General features: G+C 39.3%; 1 protein-coding gene and 1 long non-coding RNA gene across 2 annotated transcripts in view; one reads left to right on the top strand and one right to left on the bottom strand.

Moving 5' to 3' along the window:
- PRMT3 (protein arginine methyltransferase 3) overlaps positions 1-20951 on the top strand; it is an 82301-nt gene that overhangs the window by 34834 nt on the left and 26516 nt on the right. The window contains exons 11-13 of the mRNA XM_007515880.3: positions 7761-7839; positions 17803-17990; positions 20788-20874. Coding sequence (XP_007515942.1) covers positions 7761-7839; positions 17803-17990; positions 20788-20874 — 354 coding nt within the window. The remainder of the gene's footprint in view (positions 1-7760; positions 7840-17802; positions 17991-20787; positions 20875-20951) is intronic.
- LOC132533900 (uncharacterized) overlaps positions 1-20951 on the bottom strand; it is a 187820-nt gene that overhangs the window by 141316 nt on the left and 25553 nt on the right. The window lies entirely within an intron of this gene.

Below are 20951 nucleotides of genomic sequence, written 5' to 3'. Positions count from 1 at the left end.
AGAGGACATAGTATCATCTTTTTTGTTTGTAGAGTAGCATTCTCTGGAGCATATATCCCATAGTTGCCTTTGCCAGTCATCTGGCAATGGGCATTTAGGCTGCTTCCACTCTTTGGTTGTTGTGAATAATGCAGCTATGAATGTAGGAATGTATATGTCCCTTTACTGTTGGAATGTCCTTTGGATAAATGCCTAACAGTGCTACTGCTTGGTCCTTTTTGTTTAAGGACTGTCGTGATATATCTTCCAAAGGGCTGCACCAATTTGCATTCCTACCATCATGTATTATATGGCATGTATTGTGTATATTATATTGTATGAAATTTCCTGTTGTCCGTTGATTCTAGTAGTAAGATTCCTACTGATGTTAAGGGCACTTTTCATTTAGGAAGATTGATCATGTCTTCTGCCCTTATCAGGAAGTAGTTGTAATATACCCAACCCAGTCCAAGTTCTGCTTTGTGTTTTCCCTTTGTTCTTGTTTTTCAACTTCTGTCTATGAGTTAGATCATCCTATATCCTTCTGTTTCTGACTGTCTCACTTAACATGATTCCTTCACACTTCAGCCAAGATGTGGTGAAGGTGAATTCACGATTCTTAATAGCTGAGTAGTGTTCCATTGTGTATATATAGACCACAGCATGTTGTTGGACTTCTGGGTTATTTCCAGGTTTTGGCTATTATAAATTATGCTGCTCTGAACCTAGTATACACAGATCTTTTTGGATGGGTTCCTTAGGATATATCCCCAGGAGAGGAATTGCAGGGTTATAGGGAAGGTCTATTTCTAGCCTTCTGAGAGTTCTCCAGACTGCTCTCCATAGGGGTTGGATTCATTGGCATTCCCACCAGCAGTGCAGAAGGGGTCCTTTGTCCCCACTACCTCTCCAGCATTTGTTCCTGCTACCTTTTTTCTTTTCTTTTTTTATATATTTATTTTCCCTTTTTGTTGCCCTTGTTTTTCATTGTTGTAGTTATTGTTGTTGTTGTTGTCATCATTGTTAGATAGGACAGAGAGAAATGGAGAGAGGAGGGGAAGAAAGAGGGGGAGAAATTAGAGACAGACACCTGCAGACCTGCTTCACCATCTGTAGCGACTCCCCTACAAGTGGGGAGCCGGGGGCTCAAACTGGGATCCTTAATGCCGGTCCTTGAGCTTTGCGCCATGTGCGCTTAACCCACTGCACTACCACCGGACTCCCACTGCTACCTTTTCTGATGTATGACATTCTCACAGAAGTGAAATAGTATCTCATTGTTGCCTTTATTTGCATTTCTCTGACAATAACTTGAGGAATTTTTTCATGTGTGTTGGCCTTTTGGATCTCTTCTATGGAGAATATTCTATTCATATCTTCTCCCCATTTTTGGATAGGGTCACTTGCTGTTCAGTTACTATTTTAGGATATAGAACATGCAATTTTACTGTTAAAATAGCTATTTGATGAGCATGCGATCCACATTACTGCAAATAGTACAACCCCTGAAATCTTACTCTTCTGCATAATTCACAAAATTTTGTCAATTGCACACGTTTTCAAGGAAAAACAAATTGTATTTTTGTTAGTTTTTTCTCTTTTAATCTGGGAATTCTAGAGTACAATTAAATACAAATTTAAGAGTCTGTTGATTTTTTTTTTTTACTATATCTGAAAAGTTTCTTATTTATTCTAGTTGTTAATCTAGGGCTCTTTCATAATTTCTGTTTTCTTGTTTCTGAGCGCCAGTAGAATTTTACTTTGTATTCCCTTTGAGTTTAGATGTGACTCTTGACTGCTTTAGACAATGAGTGTCATTGGAAATGCTGTGACATGTCCAGTCAGTGTGTTTAAGAGCCACTGTACAGCTTGCCGTCTGACCCTGTTATTTCAGAAGCAAGTACTAATATGAACCCTGTGTCAGCATGGCCCTCAAGCTAACTATAATAAGCATTGCTTTCTATAAGAAAGGCATCTTTCTCGTCTTTGATAATTGTGTGCTGTTGATCTAACTAGGGTGCTCTGACCTATGTTTAGTTGTCAGTTGTAGAGCCTGGCTTGTCCTTTACTCTTTGGCTGTGTTGCCAAGTAGACAATCTTAATTTTTTAATGTATAAAATTTATCAAATTTCCCTTCTGGTATGAGTATTTTATGTCTTGTTTAATAAATCTTTTTAGAGATCCATTGCATAGTTATTAACTTATCAATCTTCCACGCATCTTGAATTTAACATTTTTCCATTTGGCTTGTTTGAATTAGGATCTGAGTTTTGTCAATATAACACATTTGAGTAATTCATTTCATTTTTTAATGTCACAAGGATATTTATTTAAGGAGAGAGGAGAGAGAGAGACAGACAGACAGACAGACACCTGCAGCCCTGCTTCATCACTCATGAAACCTCCCCCTCAGGTGGGGACCATGGACTTGAACCTGGGTCCTTGTGCAGTGTTATGTGAGTGCTTAACCAGGTGCACCAATGTCTGGCCCCAATTAATTAGTTTCATAAATATTTGTAGGTAGACTTTTTCATTTTGAGATAGTTATCTCATGTTCTTATTTTACATTCTTTTTATTTATTATTGGATAGAGACAGATTAATTGGGAGAGCAGGGGGGGGAGTTAGGGAGGTAGAAAGAGAAGCTTTCCCCCTGCAGGTGGGGACCAGCTGCTTGAACCTGCGTCCTTGCACACTGGTAAGGATGCACTTAACCAGGTACATCACTACCTGACTCCATGTTACTAGTATTTTTGAAGATGAACTTGGCCCGTATTTGATTAATACTAGTAATGAATAGATGTAGCTATTCTTAACATTAAAATGTAGTGATTGGAATTTTTACCACTCTCCCTGCATTTAATTGACCAAATTAAATATTCTTAGTTCTTTTTGCAAACTCCTGCTAGATTCCTAAGGCTACCTAATATTTAAAGTTAATTAGTTACCTTTAGTCTATTCCTTTTTTTCTTTTTTTAAAGATCTTTTTGCTAATGAGTGAGGAAGAGCTAATGAGCGGGGGGAGGGAGGAGGGAGTAAACCAGAGAGAGCATCTTCCTCAGTTCAGGCAGATTCCAAGGTTCAGATTATTATGTAAAATTAATTCTCTGGGGAACATGGGGGGGCTGCACATTTTTGTGAACAGCATCTAAGTTGAATTTGCCAATAGCCTCACCAATGTGGTTGAGTTATTTTGATTAGAATTTAAACTCTTTTTCTTTTTGGCCCCCAGCATTATCGCTGGGGTTCAGTACTGGCACTATAAATCCACTGCTGGTAGACATATTTTCCATCTAATAGGATAGGATAGAAAGAAATTGAGGGAGTCGGGCGGTAGTGCAGTGGGTTAAGCACAGGTGGCGTGAAGCACAAGGACTGGCATTAAGGATCCCGGTTTGAGCCCCTGGGTCCCCACCTGCACAGGGGTCACTTCATGAGTGGTGAAGCAGGTCTCAGGTGTCTCTCTTTCTCCCCCTCCTCTCTCCATTTCTCTCTGTCCTCGTCAACAGTGATGACATCATCATCAACAACAATAATAACTACAAGGGCAACAAAAGGGAAAATAAATAATAAAAAAAATTTTAAAAAGAAAGAAAGAAATTGAGAGAGGAGAGGCAGATACAAAGGGGAATGAAAAGATAGCTGCAGACCTGATTTGCTGCTTGTGAAGCATACTCCCTGCAGGTGGGAGCCAGGGGTTCAAATCCTTGTCCTTATGCTCAGTACCATGTGTGGTTAACTGATGTGCCACTGCCCAGCTCCCAATTCTGTTTAATTGTAAAAAAGGGGGGGAGAAACATCTTATGTATTTTTCTATGCACATCCATTTACATATCTTGGCTGGTCTGTACAGAGAAGTGGCAAAGAAAATGAATTTTGAGAGGCTCCTGAAAGACAAGAGGAATTGCAGTTCTAACTCAGCATAAGACCATTTGTTAAATAAATGTTCTGTGACTCTGAACTTAATAAATTCCTCTCTCATTCTTATTTTTTTTTATTTATTTTTGTGCCAATGATTGAACCCAGGGCCTCCCCACGTGGGAAGCATGAGCCTTGCTACTAAGCCCATTCTGCAAATCTTCCCTCCCCAGTGTTTCATTCTTTAGTAAATTAAATGTAGTTTTAAACTTTAGATTATTCACAGATATTTGTGGGTGGGTGGCATGGTGGCTTCATGTATTTCACTGCTCTGTTGCCAGCTTTTTCATTCTTTTACTCCTGGTGGAATTGAGAGGGCAGGCGGGCACCACAGTGCTGGAGCTTCCACCATTGCTATGATATGTTCTCTTGGGATGGCAAGGTTCAAAATCAGGCCACATGCATATCAAGGCATATACCCTTCTGAGTGAGCAGTTCCTCAGCCCCACAAATATATAAAGAATTTGCTCACATGGCGCAAAGCGCAAGGACCAGCATAAGGATCCCGGTTCGAGCCCCTGGATCCCCACCTGCAGGGGAGTCGCTTCACAGGCGGTGAAGCAGGTCTGCAGGTGTCTCTTTCTCTTCCCTTCCTCTCTCCATTTCTCTGTCCTATCCAACAAAAACGACATCAATAACAACAACAATAATAACTACAACAACAATAAAAAAACGGGCAACAAAAAGGAAATAAATGTTTTAAAAATCATTTTTTAAAAACTTAAAAGGAAAAGCATTTGCTTTTTTTATTTATTTTTAGCAGAGCACAGCTTAATTCCGGCTTCAGGTGCTGATGTCCTTAACCCTCAGGCCTCAATGTCTGTTGTTTAAACCACTGTGCTGGCTTACTGACCAATTATTATTTAGTAGCTCTTTTTTTCAGTTCATCTAAAATTTATTGTTCCCAAACTTGTCCGTATTTATTAGCAGAGCTAATCCTCTAACAATCTGGTGATGTAAAATAAAATCCAGGTGGAGAAGTGGAGCCCCAGGAAGACGTAGGCCACATAGACAATTAGGCACTTCCGGGGCTTAACTAAAGTTTTACCCTCTTAGCTTCCACACTATTTCTGTTAACCACAAAAAGTTTAAAATATGATGCGAGTTAATCTCAGATGAATATTGAATATGTGACTCCTTAACTAGTCTTAGATTGTGAACGTCAATATTCGCACGCATTAGCATGTTTTCCCAGCTGGCCTTTATCTTGTGATGTAGATTCCTCCTCTCTTAATTCCTTGGCATAAATGAAAGGTCATTTCAGTCAAAGGGTGCAGTTGAAAGATTAATGCATGTATGTGCATATATCTGTGTTTTGTCATATTGGCAAAAAAAAAAGTTCTTAGCTGTATTCACAAAGTTCTTTAATCTTTGAATACGAAGATAATATTCATGGAAAAGGGAGTTGCAAGAGTCAGAGATGTTACTGGGCTGCTCTGTCAGTAACCGCAAGTTCACACAAAATCCTTAGTCTTCTCAGTGTAAATACATCAGTACAGGAGCTTTGGAGCCAGGTCTTTGTTGGCAGTTATTTTCTTACCAGTGAATCACTGTGTGAGGAGAATTGGTAAATCAAGGCCATGAGGATTTAATTCGTTTCCATTTTAAGTGATTCTAGTTCAAGAGGAGTTATTTTCTCTAAGTTTAAATTTGCTGTTAATCTCTCTTGAAGATAATCTGTTCCAGGTTTGTAGGTTTTTTTTCTCTGACCCTCTCTGTTTCTCCCTCATAACAAACATTTTCTTTTAAAAGGAAACACAGTTTTCATATTCAGATGGTCAAAGAATAGTCTATTTATTCAAGTAAAGTTATTTGTCCATAAAGCAAATTAGTAAGAACTGTTATTACAAAATGCTCACAGTAAAATTCGATTTTGGCTCAGCAAGCAATAATAAGGTATCATCATTATTTAATCCAGCTGCTGAGCACCGGAGTGTTTTTACTGCTCAAAGCTTTTTATAAGCCAACTGTAGGAGGAGAGAAGAGAAGTGACAAAAGCTCACATAGACACCTCACCTCAAGATTGCTTTGGCATTCCCATAGTAAACCATCTAGCATACCACACAAATACTGGCAAAGCTCTTTTCATTTGTACTATAATTAGATTCATATAAGTGAGGCCTTTTGGTTTTAGCCTTACTCTCTCTTTTTTTTAATTATTATTATTTATTTTCCCTTTTGTTGCCCTTGTTTTATTGTTATTGTAATTGTTATTGATGTCATCATTGTTAGATAAGACAGAGAGATGGAGAGAGAAGGGGAAGACAGAGTTGGGGGGAGGGGAGAAAGGAAGACACCTGCAGACCTGCTTCACTGCCTGTAAAGCAATTCTCCTGTAGGTGGGGAGTCAGGGGCTTGAACCGGGATCCTTACGCCGCTGGTCTTTGGGCTTTGTGCCACATGCACTTAACCTACTGCGCTACTGCCTGACCCCCGCTTTTTTTTTTTTTTTTTTTGACTTGTCTCGCTCAGTATGATGCCTTCAAGTTCTGACCAATATAGTGCAAAGGAAATGGTATGGGCTTTCATTTCTATTCCACTAATCTGTATGTATTTTGTTCCAGTACCAGGCAATTTTGATTATATTAGTCCTCTTGTATGAAGATTGACTGGGCAGTAAAAGCATTAGAAAATGGTGTTCTAAACGAAAGTTCCTTAGTCTTAACCCTTTGAACCTTTTTATTTTATGAGCTAGGCAATTCTTTGTGTGCAGTTTATTTTAAGTCTGTTTTATCAACATCTTTTGAGTCTACCCACAAGATTGCAGTAGTATTCCATTTCCCCTTCAGTTGTGACAATCCAAAATGTCTCTAGACACTCCTCAGTATTATCCAGGGGGCAGAATCTTAGATGGTCCCAGTTTATCATAATCTAACAATTTGTAGCATTATGTTGATGTGGAATTAGTTATTCAGTAGAAACTACATTTTTAATTTTTGTCTTCTGGGCTTAGCCGTACTCTTGTTACGTAGAACAGTGACAGTGAGCCACAGCTCCAGTCAGCCATTTGATCACAAGGAAAACTACTGATATTCCACAATGTTCTCTTTCTGTGTTTTGCTAATTGTTGCCACCGGGGTTATTGCTGGGGCACTATGCCTATATGATGAACCACTGCTCCAGGCAGCCAACGCCCCCCCCCCCCCTTGTTCTTTCTGTAGGACAGAGAGAAATTGAGACACAAGGGGGAGATGAAAAGAGAGGGAGAAAGAGAGATTCCTATAGCATGATTTAACTCCCTGTGAGTGGGGTCAGGGGCCTTGAACCCACTTCCTTACAAACGTAACACATATGCGCTCCACCAGGTATTCCACTGCCTGGCCCCTACCGTGTACTGTGTACATTGTCTGCATATTGTGTTTTGAATTTCCATATCCCATCATGTCTTTTTAAGGTACACTAGAACCAGCTGGGATGTTACATAGGTCAGATGCATTCGGTGCAGTTTTGACTTACTGATGTTATTAACTTAGGTTGAGCTTTACTAGGGCATCACTTCTTGGGAGATGAGGAAATAGTTGTAGTTGAGAGCTGCTGTTCTAGGTGAATGTTGTAGTGTGCTATGGAATTGCTAGGTATGTTAACATTATCTTAAGTTATGCTGTTTTACTTTTTAATGTTTTATTTATTTATTTTAACCAAAGCACTAACCAGCTCTGGCTTATGGTGGTGTGGGGGTATTGAACCTGAGACTTCTGAGCCTCAGGCATGAGTGACTCTTTATATAACGATTATGCTATTTCAAGAAAATTACATTACAGATACAAAAATGTATTTAAAAGGATATCCCAGGTGTCTGAACTGGTCTGCAGATGAGGATAGTGTGCACACTTTTAATACTTGTTTTCTCCCATTCTTCCATAGGGCTACTTTCTTCTTTTTGAGTCTATGTTAGATTCTGTACTTTATGCAAAGAATAAATACTTGGCAAAAGGAGGATCGGGTAAGTAGACCATTTTAGTTCTTGTAATCTGGTTTTAGTTGGATGTAACCATATGAACCTTTGGTCTCAAATAAACTATGCATGACTGAGAAAATCTTCCATCGAGATGAGTGATGTCCCCATTAGATTAAGCCATTAGCCGTTAGTTTACCATACAGTTCATAGAGAGCATTATAGAAATGAAATTCTACAGGACTCCATGGTAATGGCCTTTTTTGCGGGCGTTTTGTATAAAAATGCCAAAATCTAGGTTTCTGAAACTCCTTTCAAGTTCTTGTATCTCTTTAACATTATTCTCAATAAAGTATTCCCAATTTATTTTATTTATTGCCACCAGACTTACTACTGGGGTTCAGTGTCAGCACTACAAATCCGCTGCTCCTAGCAGCTTTTTTTTTTTAATTTCTTTCTTTATTGGGGAATTAATGTTTTCTATTCAACAATAAATACAATAGTTTGTACATGCATAACATTCCCCAGTTTCCCATTTAACAATACAACCCCCACTATGTTATCTGTCATCCTTCATGGACCTGTATTCTCCCCACCCACCCACCCCAGAGTCTTTTACTTTGGTGCGATATGCCAATTCCATTTCAGGTTCTACTTGTGTTTTCGTTTCTGATCTTTTCAACTTCTGCCTGAGAGTGAGATCATCCAATATTCATCCTTTTGTTTCTGACTTATTTCACTTAACATGAATTTTTCAAGGTCCATCCAAGATCGGTTGAAAACGGTGAAGTCACCATTTTTTACAGCTGAGTAGTATTCCATTGTGTATATATACCACAACTTGCTCAGCCACTCATCTGTTGTTGGACACCTGGGTTGCTTCCAGGTTTTGGCTATTACAAATTGTGCTGCCAAGAACATATGTGTACACAGATCTTTTTGGATGGATGTGTTGGGTTCCTTAGGATCTATCCCCAGGAGAGGAGTTGCAGGGTCATAGGGTAGATCCATTTCTAGCCTTCTGAGAGTTCTCCAGACTGTTCTCCACAGAGGTTGGACCAATTTACATTCCCACCAGCAGTGTAGGAGGGTTCCTTTGACCCCACAACCTCTCCAGCATTTGCTGCTGTTACCTTTTCTAATGTATGACATTCTCACAGGAGTGAAGTGGTATCTCATTGTTGTCTTTATTTGCATTTCTCTGACAGTCAGAGACTTGGAGCATTTTTTCCTGTGTTTCTCGGCCTTTTGGATCTCTTCTGTGGTGAATATTCTATCAAAGTCCTCCCCCCGTTTTTGGATGGGGTTATTTGTTGTCTTGTTGTTGAGTTTGGCAAACTCTTTATATATGTTGGTTATTAAACTCTTATCTGATGTATGGCATGTAAAGATCTTCTCCCATTCTGTGAGGGGTCTATTGGTTTGGGTAGTGGTTTATTTTGCTGTGAAGAAGCTTTTTAATTTGATGTAGTCCCATAGGTTTATACTTGCCTTAGTCTTCTTTGTAATTGGATTTGTTTCATTGCAGATGTCTTTAAAATGTATGCGGAAAAGAGTTCTGCCAATATTTTCCTCTAAGTATCTGATAGTTTGTGGTCTAACATCCAAGTCCTTGATCCACTTGGAATTTACTTTTGTATTTGGTGAAATACAGTGGTTCAGTTTCATTCTTCTGCATGTTTCAATCCATTGTTTCCAACACCATTTGTTGAAGAGACTCTGCTTTCCCCATTTAATAGTCTGGGCCCCTTTGTCAAAGATTAGATGTCCATAGGTGCGGGGGTTCATTTCTGGGCTCTCAGTTCTATTCCACTGGTCAGTGTGTCTATTCATGTTCCAGTACCAAGCAGTTTTGATGACAATGGCCCTATAATACAGTTTGAAATCTGGGAGTGTGATGCCTCCAGTTCTGTTCTTTTTTCTCAAGATTGTTTTGGCAATTCTAGGTCTTTTCTGTTGCAGATAAACATTTGTAGCATTTGTTCTATTCTCCTAAAAAATGTGCTTGGGATCTTGATGGGGATAGCATTAAATTTGTACATGGCTCTGGGTAGTATAATTTTTTCTCCTTTTTTTTAATATTTGTTTTCCCTTTTTTTTTATTGTTGTAGTTATTATTGTGGTTATTGATGTCGTGGTTGTTAAGATAGGTCAGAGAGAAATGGAGAGAGGAGGGGAAGACAGAGAGATCGAGAGAAAGACAGACACCTGCAGACCTGCTTCTCCACCTGTAAAGTGACTCCCTTACAGGTGGGGAGCCGGGGGCTCGAACCAGGATCTTTCCTCCGGTCCTTGCACTTTGCACCACCTGCACTTAACCCACTGTGCTACCACCCAACTCCCTTTTTTTCTCCTTTTATTTAGGTCAGAGAGAAACTGAGAGAAGATGGGCTATAGGGGAGGGGAGAGGATGGCAGAGACCTGCTTCACCACTCGTGAAGCCTCCCCCTTGCAGGTGGGGATCAGGGCTTGAATCTGAGTTCTTGTGCTTGTTAATATGTGTGCTTACTGGGGTGTGTCACCGCCTGCCACGCCCATAGAATATTTCTGTTTGGACTGGGCAGTAGCTCAGCAGCGGGTTAAGCGCACATAGCACAAAGCACAAGGGCCAACATAAGGATCGCAGTTCGAGCCCCCGGCTCCCTGCCTGTGCAGGGGCGGGGGGGGGGAGGTGTCACTTCACAAGCAGTGAAGCAGGTCTGTAGGTGTCTATCTTTCTCTCCCCTCTCTGTCTTCCCCTCCTCCATTTCTCTCTCTCCTATCCAACAACAATGACAGCAATAACAACAACAATAATAACATAAACAACAAAAGGGGAAAAAATAGCCTCCAGGAGCAGTGGATTCGAGTGCAAGCACTGAGCCCCAGCAGTAACCCTGGAGGCAAAAAAAACAATATATATTTCTTTTAGTTTGGAGGTCATTTACTTTAAGGACAAATATTCTGACTTCACTAGACATATAGAACTGGTTCTGATTTTTAGTTGTTGATTTCTAGTAAGTTATTCATTAAATATTTTTAAGTGGATTTCAGTAGATACGAAAAGTGACATTTTTGTTTTCCTGGTGAACATTTAATTACAATACTGCATACTCAGACCTGCTCTACTATGAATAGTTATATGTAAACAAAATGTTCTCTCTTGGCATAGAAATTTTTAAAAAATCTTTGACCCTGTGAGCTCCACAGTACCTGAGTCAAGATGGTACTTCCAGCATGTTTTTGAATTGAATCATTTACTGCACCCCCTACACCTTCCCTTCCTTGAAACTTCAGGTCCAGCAAATGGTTCCCATGATCAGAACAGTTGCTTAAACTATTATATAAAAGAGACATTTTAGAGTTCCATTTATTTTAGCATGGCAGACGTTAAGGCATGTGTGATTTTAGCCTCCTAGGCTACATTTTTCATTCTGACATAGATGCAGGGAAGAAACACCACAATACGAGAGCTCCCGATGATGCCATGGCACTTGCTCTTCCGTGTTGGGCCCAGGTCTGAGCCACAAGCACGGCAAGGTACACACCCTGTTCTGTGAGCCCCTCTCTAGCCCAAAAGGAGACATTTTAAACTGGTAACATAACACACCTGGCCAATGTTATGCCTCCTGTTCATTGTGTTCTAAGAAACCTTTAGCAGATATGTATCATAAACCCAGAAGACCAAAACATACAGAAAAAACTATCCAGAACAGAAGAGTTCTTTTAGTAATAGGATTTAGATGGATTGTGTTTCTTCAACATGTCTTCTTTGTATCTATTGCAGTGTATATCTCTGATTGCAGTTATAAACCTGGCTAAAGCTTTCGGATACATTTTACCCTACAATATTTGGTTGTATCCACCTACAATTGCAATCATTTTGTTTTAAAATAACTACTAACCTTATTAAGTAAAATTAGTACAACATCCTATTTATTGTCTACCACCTTGCAATAATACATTCTACCTCTACATACTGCAAGGAATCGTCCACACAGCGCTATTTGGTTTTATAGACAGCCTCTTAGAGGAATCCTGAGTAATGTGTTCAATGTCTTAACTTAGTGTTTCTCTTTCCTAACTCAGGAAATCTGTCATATTCCAGTATCTAGGTTCTTGTCACCATTCGTTGTTTCTTTACTGAAATATATTTCATTGAATCTGATTTTGGCCTGAAATTATTCTAAACAAAATTCAGAAAACTGTTTCCATACGTTCCTGAATAGTATCCATTGATCTTACTGAAGGAGTGACAGCAACTTAATACATTTAAATTGAATTTTCCATGAAATTCATTAGGAACTTAGAGCATGCGGATAATGAGTTTACAGTTCATAGAACAGTGGCAGGACTATTGCTCACCACCTGAGGGATTGAATGCAGGCTCAAATGTCTAGCTCTGTCCATATTTTTATGTAGCTAATATTAGCATTAACGTAGACAAGATGTGTAATGTAGGAAAATCAGCATTTAACTGCCTAAGCAGTAATGTTATTTGTTAGAATCAGGAGAAAAGGAAAAATTCAGTTCTTCTGTTGAGGAGTGCACTTTTCTGTTATCATCTTATGAAGGTGAGATGTGCTGACAAATTAATAGAATTCTAAACATATATAGTAGTACGCAGGTAATACTAAGACTATACTAATGTTATTGATGACATCTGAGTGGTAGGTATATGCTGATAGAAACTGTCTATAACTTGATTATCATGGTGACTGCATAAGTATGTGTTTGTGAGAATGCTTAAGACAGGACAACAAAAAATGATAGAATAGTATGTTTATGTTTTGGCTTTTTGATAGAGACAGAAGGGGAGGGGGGGATAAACTATAGCTTCAAATCTTTTTCCTTTGCACTGGAGGTGGGATTCAAACCTGGGTCGCCCACATAGCAAAACAGCCTACTATCTTGGTGAAATATTTTTGCCACCCCCAAAACAGGAGGTTAAACTGTAGGTAAATGCAAACTCAGTAATATTGATTTGACTTTAAACATTTCTTTAATACTTTTCTAGTTAGGATTTAGTTGATGTATATGTAACTGAAAATTCATAGTAACAATGATTTGAATATATATGGTATTATGGAAAAGTAATCAGAGCATTTACTGTCTAGGGGTGTTAATCTGGATTCGAGAATGAGACAAAGCCCTTCTTGATTGTTTCTTCCTCTCCTTCAGCTTTATACGTGACTATCAGAGTACTTCTCACAAAGCTGGCTGCTGCACATTCAGTCACTCAACTACCTCTGACCACACATTCCTCTTCCTCTTTCAACATATATATTGGCCCTTGAACAATAAGAATTTGAACCATGCAAGCCCACTTACAAGTGGTTTTTTTGTTTTGTTTTGTTTTGTTTTGTTTTTCTGTAAGTGAAACTTGGAGTGGGATGGTAATTTCTTTTCTCTCCAGTACATTAAATTTCTGTGTATATTGCGAAACATTTTTCAATTTTACCTGTGCTCACCAAAGTTGTATAAGGGATAGTCTTCATAAAGACCTCCATCTACTTCTCCCTTGTGTGCATAAGGGGTGTTTTTCTTTAGCCAGCTGTGTTTTAACCTAGCCACATTTAGTGGGCCCTATCATTATTTCTTTTTAAGTTAATGATGGGCAAGCATTACATTTTCCGAGTAGTAGTAGTTAGCCTTTAAGATACCATTATTGGGAGTAGGGCAGTAGTGCAGCGGGTTAAGCGCACATGGCGCAAAGCACAAGGACTGGCATAAGGATCCCAGTTCCAGCCTCCAGCTCCCCACCTGCAGGGGAGTCGCTTCATAAATGGTGAAGCAGGTCTGCAGGTGTCTATCTTTATCTCCCTCTCTCTGTCTTCCCCTCCTCTTTCTATTTCTGTTTGTTCTGTCCAACAACGATGACAACAATAATAACTACAACAATAAAAAACAAGGGCAAAAAAGGGAATAAATAAATAAATATTATAAAGATAAGATACCATTATTGTGTAAATATAACTTAATATTTCAGGCTTACACAATTCCCAAAATAATTACCATGTTAGTGGCTTGGTGGTATGTTTCCATTTCATCAGTGACTTCATTATGTCTTGTAACAGCCATTTATTTCCCCTTGTAGCCTTCTTTTGTTCTAAATCTGATTACTCACTGGTTACTTATCATACAAGCTGTAGTATGAATATTTATTAAATTGTTTCTCTATGTATCTCTCAGTCTTACCCTTTAGTGTCTGAAAGTTTGTGAGGCATTTCTAGGGGGATAAAGGATTTCCCATCTTTATCTATTCACCATGTGAGCTGTACTGATGACAAATGAATTCTGGGCAGTGAGTCGAGAAGGACACAGATGTCAAAGCCAGGAATTTATAAATGGTCTGTTAAAGAGGGTGCTTTTGTCCAATCAGCACTTTGTTAATTCCACCTACAAGAAGGAATATGTATTCAAGTATGCTTCTATCTGAGAAAAATCAAATGACAGATGTGTCAGGATGTGAAGGTAAAGGCTTGGCTAGAGTTCTGGCAGGTGGCCCCAAAATTTCTGACAGCTGGGCCGAGGTGGCTATAAAGGCAAATTAACCTCGAACATGGATTATAAGACCTCTGAATATTCATAGGACTTACTAATTGATAATAGTAATTTCTGAATTCTAACAAATACAGAAACCTTGATTTTTCTGTATCTGGGGGAAATAAATCTGAACTACTAGAAAAAGCAAAATTATATATGTATTTTTAATTACCAACATTTTGAAATTTTAAGAGATTAATTTCAGTTATTTGTAGTTGTGACTCATGACAAAGGTATCTTTATTTCTTCATGGTAATACTAGTCCAATACTTTCATGGAGGGAGCAAACGTAAATGGTGAGATCGTCAAAATTGCAGCTTTTTAGGCTGCACAGTCTGTCCTGGCTACTCGTCACTACCGTACATTTCACGCGACAGTTGCTTGTTTTCAAGGTTTCAGTTAAACTTTCCAAACATGGGTAATGGATTGGATTTGACCAACAGACAAGTTTGCCAACCTCCGGTAAAATTTAATTATGATTTTGATAATATTTTAAAATAGAATTCTGTGAGCTGTATTGAGATGCTTGAATATCTGTATGCTGTGAAACTTCTTATCAGTGATAAATAGCACAAAGTCTTTTCTGGGTATCTCTCATGTCAAATTTGGAAGAATCATTTGCTTTGGTGCAGGAAGATCTTATCCTGGGTTTTATTTAGAAGTTAATTTAGTGCTGCTGTCATTGAATAATAAAATTCCTAAGATTGTAGATAGAAACAAAGTTGAGATAAGGAGTCTTACTGCTGTTTTAAAGTTGAAAACTAGTTAATTATTATAAAAATGTTTCTCCATACATGTCTTTGACACATATGTACTCAATTTTAATTTATTGATCTAGGAAACTGATTTATATTTTAATCGATGCACACATCTCCTAAATGTTGACATTTGTAGGACACAGTTAATTTATTGGGAGGAAAAGAAAAATTGTAAATTTTACAACAGCAGTTTATTCATGTTGTTCTTTGTAAATGTCTTCACTGGCTTATTAGAATAAAGCTCAGTTTACTGGCGCAGTTAACTCAATGTCTACTTCTGTACTTTTCTTTTATTATATACATTTTGTTTATTTTGCATAGAGACAGAAGTTGAAAGAGAAGGAGGGAAGAGACAGACAGAAACCCTAGTAGCACTTTCCCCCTTTAGGTGGAGGCCAGAGCCTTGAGCCTCTGTCCTGGCTCATTGTAAGGCGTAAGGCGTGCACTTTGCCAGGTGTGTCACCCCTTGTCCCTCTCATTACTTCTCTGTCTTCTTTGTCTTTCACCATTAATGTCCAGTTAGTGGGTTAATTATGACCCCTAGTGCACACTGCACTGGTCAGCTCTGGCTTATGGTGGGTGGTGCAGGGAATTGAACCTGGGGCTTTGGAGCTTCAGTTGTAACCATTTGCTATCTATCCCCAGCACCACACACACACACACACACACACACACACACACCTCTTACTCTCTTCTAGGACACAATGGTTTTGTTATTAGAAGAGAATTCATTCCTGACTACTGCATTCCTTCACTTCTCTTGTAACTCCTGGTCGTCTTTATCTCTGTGCTTTCAGCTTTTCAGGCATTTCTGCATCACAGTCAATACCACCAGTTTGCCCAGCTGCCATAGCTAAAAATCCCCCTCTTCCTCACGCTGGCAGCCGATCAACAAGCCTTTAAGTTCTATGTCAGATCACTTCGGTTACTCAACTGTCTCTTTTATACCTACTCATTCACTCTATATAGTGCATTCTAGATCGATGTCCAAAACCAAAACTTGATCATATTGTTACCCAGATTAACTGGCAGACCTGGGAGGTGTGCGAGTGTCAGCAAGCTCAAGCCCCCACATCCCCATTACAGGGGAAAGCAGCTGTCACTGCCTCTCTTTCCATCTCCATTCCCTTCCTCAATTTCTATGTTTCAAAAGTTTTAAAAATATTGGAAAAATACTTATCTTTTTTAAAGGCGTTCACTTGCTTATGATTGATTGTTCTAGAATACTGCCCAATTTACTGATGTGGTTTACTCAGCCAGTGTTTCCTTTGGTCCCTGTTGACTTTCCTAGCTTTACAGGGCTCTGTAAACGTTCAGTTAGCGTGGGCAGTAACTGATCCCTGGTGTACAGTTCAGTCTGCCTAGAACATACCCCGCCCCCATTGCTGTAACAATTTGATCCAACCACAACTGAACTAGGTATTTTTGATGTGTGCTCTTTAGTACCTTACACTTTTTTTCTTAGTATTTATTATCTCACAAATAATTGTATATTTACCTTCTTCTTCTAGCATTTGCCCTTCTTCCGTAGCCAGTCAACAGCGTCAGGTTGAGCCTGATGTAGTTTCGAGACCTCCTTTGAATCTGGAGAGGTGGCAGTCGTTGACTATGTGGGTCATTGTCTGTAGCCGCAGGGGCAGTTCAGGTTGTCTCTGGCTTCCCAGCGATGGAACATAGCGGCGCACCGGCCTTGGCCTGTTTCAATGTTTTTGCATTGCTAGTGATTGAATCCAGGACCTTACACATATTACAATACCAAATAGTATAACCTCCCTGGCCAATTATTAAAGATTCCTAGACATGGAGAGACAGAGGATAGGGAGAGATACCAATATACCACTCTTCTATTCATAAAGTTGTCCATCATCCTCCCTTGAGGGACCAGGGATTGAACCCAGACCCTCAGACATGCTAAGGCATGTACTTGACATACTGAACCATCTGCCGGTCCATAGAGAAGTTTCTTGTGTGCGGGGACGAGTGTGTGACTACAGCTTCGAATTTAGAATGATTTATCTGACCCAGACTCATTGCTCATAAATATTTTTATGATAAATAAAGAGGGTTAAAGGAACATCCCATCATAAGATTCTTTACATGTCATGTCTTTTTATTATTTCCTATATGTTTCAGAAGACATAGTTGTGTTGTTTATCACAGCACTGCCCAGCTCTAGCTGATGGTAGTGCTTGGGGGGTTGAATCTGGTGCCTCAGGCGTGAAAGTTTGTATACTCACTGTGTCATCTCCCCTATCCTGAAACAGTACCTTTTTAAAGTCAGTATGTTGTGCGTTTTTTTATTTTTATTATTATTATTCTCTTTTGTTGCCCTTGTTTTATTTTTGTAGTTATTGTTGTTGATGTCATCATTGTTGGATAGGACAGAGAAATGGAGAGAGGTGGGGGAGAGACAGACAGACACCTGCAGACCTGCTTCACCGCTTGTGAAGTGACTCCCCTGCAGATGGGGAGCCGGGGCCTAGAACCGGGATTCTTCCTCCAATCCTTGTGCATTGTGCCACTTGCACTTAACCCGCTGCGCTACTGCCCAACTCCTATGTTGTTTTTTTTTTTTGAGACTTTTAAGTGAATCCCCTCACCCCCCACATCCCCCACATGTTTGCTGTTACTCTCTCTACTACTAGTAACCCATTGCTTGTAATATATGCTGATGGATTCAGTCATAAAGGAGACAGTGCTAAATCATTTGGTGTTTTATTTGTTACAGTTTACCCTGATATTTGCACTATCAGCCTTGTGGCAGTAGGTGATGCAGATAAGCACGCCGATAGAATTTCTTTTTGGGATAATGTTTATGGCTTCAATATGTCCTGCATGAAGAAAGCGGTTATCCCAGAAGCTGTTGTGGAGGTTGTAGATGCAAAGACTCTTATTTCTGCTCCTTGTAGTATTAAGGTAAGTGTTCCACCAGCTTCATTTTCTTTAAGAGTATTGCCATTTTCCTAGTTTCTAATGAAGTGTTAAGTTCATAGATTAATACATTTATTTTGCATATGGGATTTACAATAGTATCTTTCCTTCTATTTTAATCAGACTTAAGCAATTTGTGATAATACTATTTACCTATTAAGAATATCATTCCTGTGGTCCGGGAGGTGGCGCAATGGTAAAGCTTTGGACTTTCAAGCGTGAGGTCCCGAGTTTAATCCCTGGCAGCACATGTGCCAGAATGATGATGTCTGGTTCTTTCTCTCTCCTATCTTTCTCATAAATAAATAAAATCTTAAAAAAATAATAAATAAATAAATAAATAAAATCTTTAAAATATATATATCATTCCTAGGGCCAGGCAGTGGTGCTGCACCTGGTTGAGTGCGCATGTTACAGTGCGCGAGGACCCAGTTCAAGTCCCTGGTCCCCACCTGCAGGGGGAAAGTTCCATAAGTGGTGAAGCAGGGCTGTAGGTATCTCTGTCTCCCTCTTTCTCATCCCCTTCCTCTCAATTTCTGCTTGTCTCTATCCAGTAAATAAATAAAGATAATTAAAAAAATAAATGTCACTCCTTTAGATTCATGTCTGTATATATGATAGCTACTCTATTGAACTGGAAACGTTAAATCAATTTACTTTGGTTTAGTGCAGACAGAAAACCCTGCTGTGTCACATCATCACCTCTTGCCTCACACTAACTTGCAATGTACAGTTTATTCGTTCATATCACGTATTACAAACACTTCTCAGTAATGAATCCAAGTAAAATCCTATGTCCAGATTACACAGGTTTAGAACAATAACCCTGATTTATCTGTTTCAGTTAGATTATCAAATGTCGCTTCTCAGTGTGTGGTTCAGAATGCTGTCTCCGCTTTTTAGTGCTCCTATTACTATCATGACATTAAAAATTGTATTCTACACAAAGTAGATATTCTTAATTAGTTAGTTTTCTCTACTGGTTACAGTATATGAAATTAGTAGAGAAGCTAATTACAGTTGGCTTCTGTTTTTAAGAAGAAAAGAGAAAAAAAAGCAAAACCATGCAGCCTCATTAGTGATTGCAGCCCTGGTGATTGCTCTGCTACACTGACAGTAAGGGATTTGAGTTCTTTGGCTCAGGGCACGAGTGTAGTTTCAGCCAATTCAGCCGTAAGGGTGAGTAGAAAAGGGAGGGTTGGGGTGCAAGAGGCAGTTTCTTTCTCATGATCTTTAGCAGAATTGTAACTGCTATGAATAACAAGTTACAGTTAAAATATTCACTCGAAAATGAAGATTTTTTTTTAAGTATTTGTATGTTTTTCTTAATACTAATTGTTCAGATGTATGTAATTCGATGTGTTCAAATCAACTATTGAAATCCTTTAGAACTTATTTCTGGTCAGACTTTTTTTATTATACTTTTTATTTATTTATTCTCTTTTGTTGCCCTTGTTGTTTTATTGTTGTAGTTATTGATATCATCGTTGTTGGATAGGACAGAGAGAAATGGAGAGAAGAGGGGAAGACAGAGGGGGAGAGAAAGATAGACACCTGCAGACCTGCTTCACTGCCTGTGAAGCGACTCCCCTGAAAGTGGGGAGCCAGGGGCTCGACTCAGGATTCTTAACGCGGTCCTTGCGCTTCACGCCACGTACACTTAACATGCTGCACTACCGCCTGACTCCCTTCTGGTCAGACTTCTAAGGTGATTTCATCCAATCTCCACAGTTAAATGATGGAGGTGGGGGGGGACCAGGTGGTCTCACACCTGGTTAAGCGCGCGCGCGCGCACACACACACACACACACACACACACACACACACACACACACACACACACACACACACACACACACACGTTACAGTGCACGCGGACCCAGATTCAATCCCCGGGGCCCCACCTGCAGGGAGAAGCCCCATAAGTGGTAAAGCAGGGTTGCAGGTATCTTTCTGTCTCTGTCTGTCTCCCCCTCTCAAGTTCTCTATCTAATAATAAATAAACAGATTAGAGAATATGTGTGTATTTTTAAAGTTATTAAATAAATAAACGATGGAGGACGGGAATGGCAAACAGAATACTTTATGTTCTTCCCCCAGTTGAATCTTCATGTTGGTTTTGCTCTTTGGTTATAGTTGTTCTGGTTTTTCCTAATACATTAAAAAAAATCATCTTCAAACGCAATCATAAAAATGCATTCTAGGGAGTCGGGCGGTAGCGCAGCGGCTTAAGCGTAGGTGGTGCAAAGCGCAGGGACCGGTGAAAGGACCCTGGTTCGAGCCCCCGGCTCCCCACCTGCAGGGGAGTCGCTTCACAGGCGGTGAAGCAGGTCTGCAGGTGTCTGTCTTTTCTCTGTCTTCCCCTCCTCTCTCCATTTCTCTCTGTCCTATCCAACAACAATGACATCAATAACAATAACAACAACAATAACTACAACGTAAAACGACAAGGGCAACAAAAGGGAATAAATAAATAAAAAAAAATTTTTTTTTAATGCATTCTAAAATACATTGTCCTTTTCACTAATTCATTTCAAAGTGTCGTTATCTTTATGTGATTTCATTGATAACGTATAGTATGACTTTACAATCTAAGTAAAATGTACTTATTTGATATAAAGGGGAAAAAAATAACTAAACGATAGTACTAGCAGACCTTAATGTTAGAAATGGCCTCCAAAGTTGGATGTAAGTGAAGTTTGCAAAATATTTGTTTACAGTAATCCTTTTACATAGAAAAGAACTGATGGTTTTGCTTATGCCCTCCCCCCCTGATGGACAGCATATAGATTGCCATACAACATGTATCGCAGATTTGGAATTTTCTTCAGATTTTACCCTGAAAATCACAAAGACATCTTCATGCACGGTAAGCTCTTTGATTACTTTCACTACCAGTGCAGTTGATTGGCAGGCAAAGGAATTAATTACCATGCTTGTGATAAA

The sequence above is a fragment of the Erinaceus europaeus genome, chromosome 17 (assembly GCF_950295315.1).
Source record: "Erinaceus europaeus chromosome 17, mEriEur2.1, whole genome shotgun sequence".
Classification (NCBI taxonomy): domain Eukaryota; kingdom Metazoa; phylum Chordata; class Mammalia; order Eulipotyphla; family Erinaceidae; genus Erinaceus; species Erinaceus europaeus.
Note: the sequence above shows the minus strand (reverse complement) of the source record. Positions and strands in the feature narration are given on the sequence as shown.